Here is a 3,210-nt window from a genome sequence, read left to right as displayed (position 1 = left end):
TTTTTTAATTTTTTAATTAATTTTTGTACATGTGGTTATTTTTAAATACCAAGTCAATATTTAATGGTGGGGTCTACATATGCCACGTCAGCGCCAACTCAGCAGATAACGGTCAGACTAACGGTCGGACTAACGTAGGTACTTAGTTGACAAAATATTGAAGTTGAGATACCCAAATGAAAGTTTTTGAACCAGAGGTACCCAATTGATAAGTGATGTATAGTTGAGATATATATACGTAATTAACCCTTAATTTTTTCACAAGTCTCTTATCCAAAAAAATAAAGCTTCTTTATTGTTCACAAGTGCAGTCAGTTTGGTTGTTCCAAAAGAAAAACGCAGACATTAATATTTCCGTAGTCCGTACTTTGGGTTGGGTACTACTTCTGCCTACCGGGCGTTGGTGAGTTCTGAGCACCCAACAGCCTTGTTTCCCTGCCAATGGCACAGTCGCACTAACTATTTTGTTCATCAAACTCGTGGAGGCTACAACCGTAATTTCGCAATGCCTTTTTAAGTCCTCTGGTGAGCTACAGCTGTCAGAATGACATAAGCTGACTTCATCCTTACGAGGCCGTACCCTTTGCCAATACCTTCTGGACTCGGCTTCCTCATCAATTTTGTGAGAAGACCATAATGCCCTTCCAGCCCTCCATTTTCCAGTTCACACAAGTACACAACCTTGTTCTTCCGTGAGAAGACCGAAATGCACCTCCCACCGTCCAAAAATTTCCCAGTGTCCAACTTGGAGGGTAGGGTTAACATGGTAATTTACTTGAACGATAAAAGACGTTGGAAATGTATAATAAAATTAAATTTGGAAAGCAGGGAAAAGATTAATGAAAAGGGCTTTATGTTAACAGCTTCGGTTATTTCCACACACAAAGGTCGAAGACAACAAAGCTTAAAATTGAGAAGCATTTGGTTTCGTTCAAATAGAAAACTTCAACCTTTTTGCAGAGCCCTCAAGCGTTTGTTAAAATAGCGTCAAAGGAAAGGAGCTTGAGTCTCGTTTACGCCAAATGGGTCGTCCTATTCTCCTCTCTCTAGACTCTCTCTTTCTCTCTCTATATATGTCTCTAACACCCATTACTATAAAAGAAGCCACACTTTCTCTCTTTGATACCCACCATTAATCTCCCACCTTCAACTTTTTCTCTCCTTTATTTCCACAAGGACTCTTTTTCCTTGTTGTTCTTGTTCCCTCTTGTTCTTGTTCTTGTTCATCTTCTTTGTTTATATTCTCTAATGGACTATAAAAACTTGGCATGAGTTTGCTAAACTTGTAGCTAGCTCAATTGGGTTTGAGTTTGAGTTGAACTGAACTTGGGTTAAATTAAAATAAAGGCTTTAGCTTTCACTCAGTTTTTTCTTAGTATGGAGAAGCTTAATTTTGTGAAGAATGGTGTGCTTAGATTGCCTCCTGGTTTTCGGTTCCATCCCACTGATGAAGAGCTGGTTCTTCAGTACTTGAAGCGTAAGGTGCTCTCCTGCCCTTTGCCTGCCTCCATCATCCCTGAGGTTGATGTTTGCAAGTCTGACCCTTGGGATTTGCCAGGTTGGTTTAACTTAACATGCATACAATTCAACTTCATTTTATTGAAGTGCCTTTTCATTTCAATTGTACCAAACTACAATGCCATATGGATAAGAGTTTGCTTGAGTAAAGAAATCTAGATTGAAAATTGAAGTCAATTAGTTGTTTCTAATGCATACGGTTTCTGGGTTTAGGTGATTTTGAGCAAGAAAGGTACTTCTTCAGCACTAGGGAAGCCAAGTACCCCAATGGGAACAGATCAAACAGAGCAACAGATTCTGGTTATTGGAAAGCAACTGGATTGGACAAGCAAATTGTGGCTTCTAGAGGCAACCAAGTTGTGGGGATGAAGAAAACTCTAGTTTTTTATAGAGGAAAGCCTCCACATGGGACTAGGACTGATTGGATTATGCATGAATATCGCCTTGTTCTGCCTGAAAACACAGCCTCCAATGCCCCGCAAGAAAAGATCTCGACCCAAGTGAGCTTTTTGTTCTGTTTACTGTTTACTCTGTAGCAATTGGCTTTTGCAGCTGTTCAATAGAATTAGTATTTAGTAAGTTACCCTTTCACAAATATACAACAAACCCATTTCAAATAGTCTCCAAGTATGCTCTACAAACCACAAAAAACACACATTTTTAATTTCCTGTGCATCATGTCATCATTGTTTATAGTATTATTTTTGTTGCAGAGATCTGTGGTGCCACCAATGGACAACTGGGTTCTCTGCCGCATATTCTTGAAGAAAAGAGGTGGTAAAAATGAGGAAGAGCAGGCACAACAACCCTGCAGTGAGAGAGTGGTTAGGAAACCCAGGATTACTACTACTAGGCCTGTTTTCTTTGATTTCATGACAAAAGACAGGGCAAATTTGAGTCTTGCCCCTTGTTCCTCCTCTTCAGCTTCCAGTGGAATCACAGAGGTCGTTTCTTGTGAATCCGATGATCACGAAGAAAGCAGTAGTTGCAATAGTTTTCCTTATTTTAGAAGAAAACAGTAGTAGAACAAATATTAATCCCCTTAATTAGTACTCTCTCTCTCTCTCTCTCTGTACCGGTAATTAGGCTTCTGGTTGCTTTATCAAAATAACCATCTAAGAAATCCAGTCTTGGGTGATTAAGTTTCGAGTCTCTTGTCCGTGAGTACCACTTGCCATGCAGAAAGAGATGTCCAAGAAAGCAATCGGCATTAACTTGTAGTCGGTACAATATGGAGAGCAATGGATGTTAACAGATGGTTTTATGTAATCAAATCCCAAATTTTCTAATTTGTGATATTCCATTTTACTTGCATCATGAACATGTTCTTGATAAGCAGCAGAATTTCTTTATAGAAAAGGCACATTATTTTCAAGGGAATAAGTAATCAAAAGAGTAAAAGCCATTGAAAGGTGGAAATATGTAAATCTAATATGAACTTTGCTAAGGGAAATCCTCAGATTTTGGGAGGAAGCAAAAGAATTAGAATATTATCTTTGTAAAGATGAGCTTCGCACGAGGTTCTCTTCTCAATTCTCATCCTTTGTGGAAAGGCAAATCCCAATCACTGAAAGGAACCTAATTCCTAAACATTGTTTTCAAATGCATCGAATCAAACAACACAAATCTTCAAATGTACTCCAAAAAAAAAACTAGTGAATCTTATTCCAAGAAACAAACATTCATTCTGAC

General features: G+C 38.6%; 1 protein-coding gene across 1 annotated transcript; it reads left to right on the top strand.

Annotated features, from left to right (window-relative positions):
* Nucleotides 1-882: 882 nt before the first annotated feature.
* Nucleotides 883-2,835, top strand: NAC083 (NAC domain containing protein 83). The gene is made up of 3 exons (XM_086231349.1): nucleotides 883-1,558; nucleotides 1,732-2,018; nucleotides 2,232-2,835. Exons 1-3 carry the CDS (start codon nucleotides 1,378-1,380, stop codon nucleotides 2,538-2,540), a joined length of 777 nt encoding a protein of 258 aa, XP_086087475.1. The 5' UTR covers nucleotides 883-1,377; the 3' UTR covers nucleotides 2,541-2,835.
* The last annotated feature ends 375 nt before the right edge of the window (nucleotides 2,836-3,210 follow it).

Source organism: Dryas octopetala, chromosome 2, assembly GCF_963921425.1.
Source record: "Dryas octopetala chromosome 2, drDryOcto1.1, whole genome shotgun sequence".
Taxonomy (NCBI): Eukaryota; Viridiplantae; Streptophyta; class Magnoliopsida; order Rosales; family Rosaceae; genus Dryas; species Dryas octopetala.
Note: the sequence above shows the minus strand (reverse complement) of the source record. Positions and strands in the feature narration are given on the sequence as shown.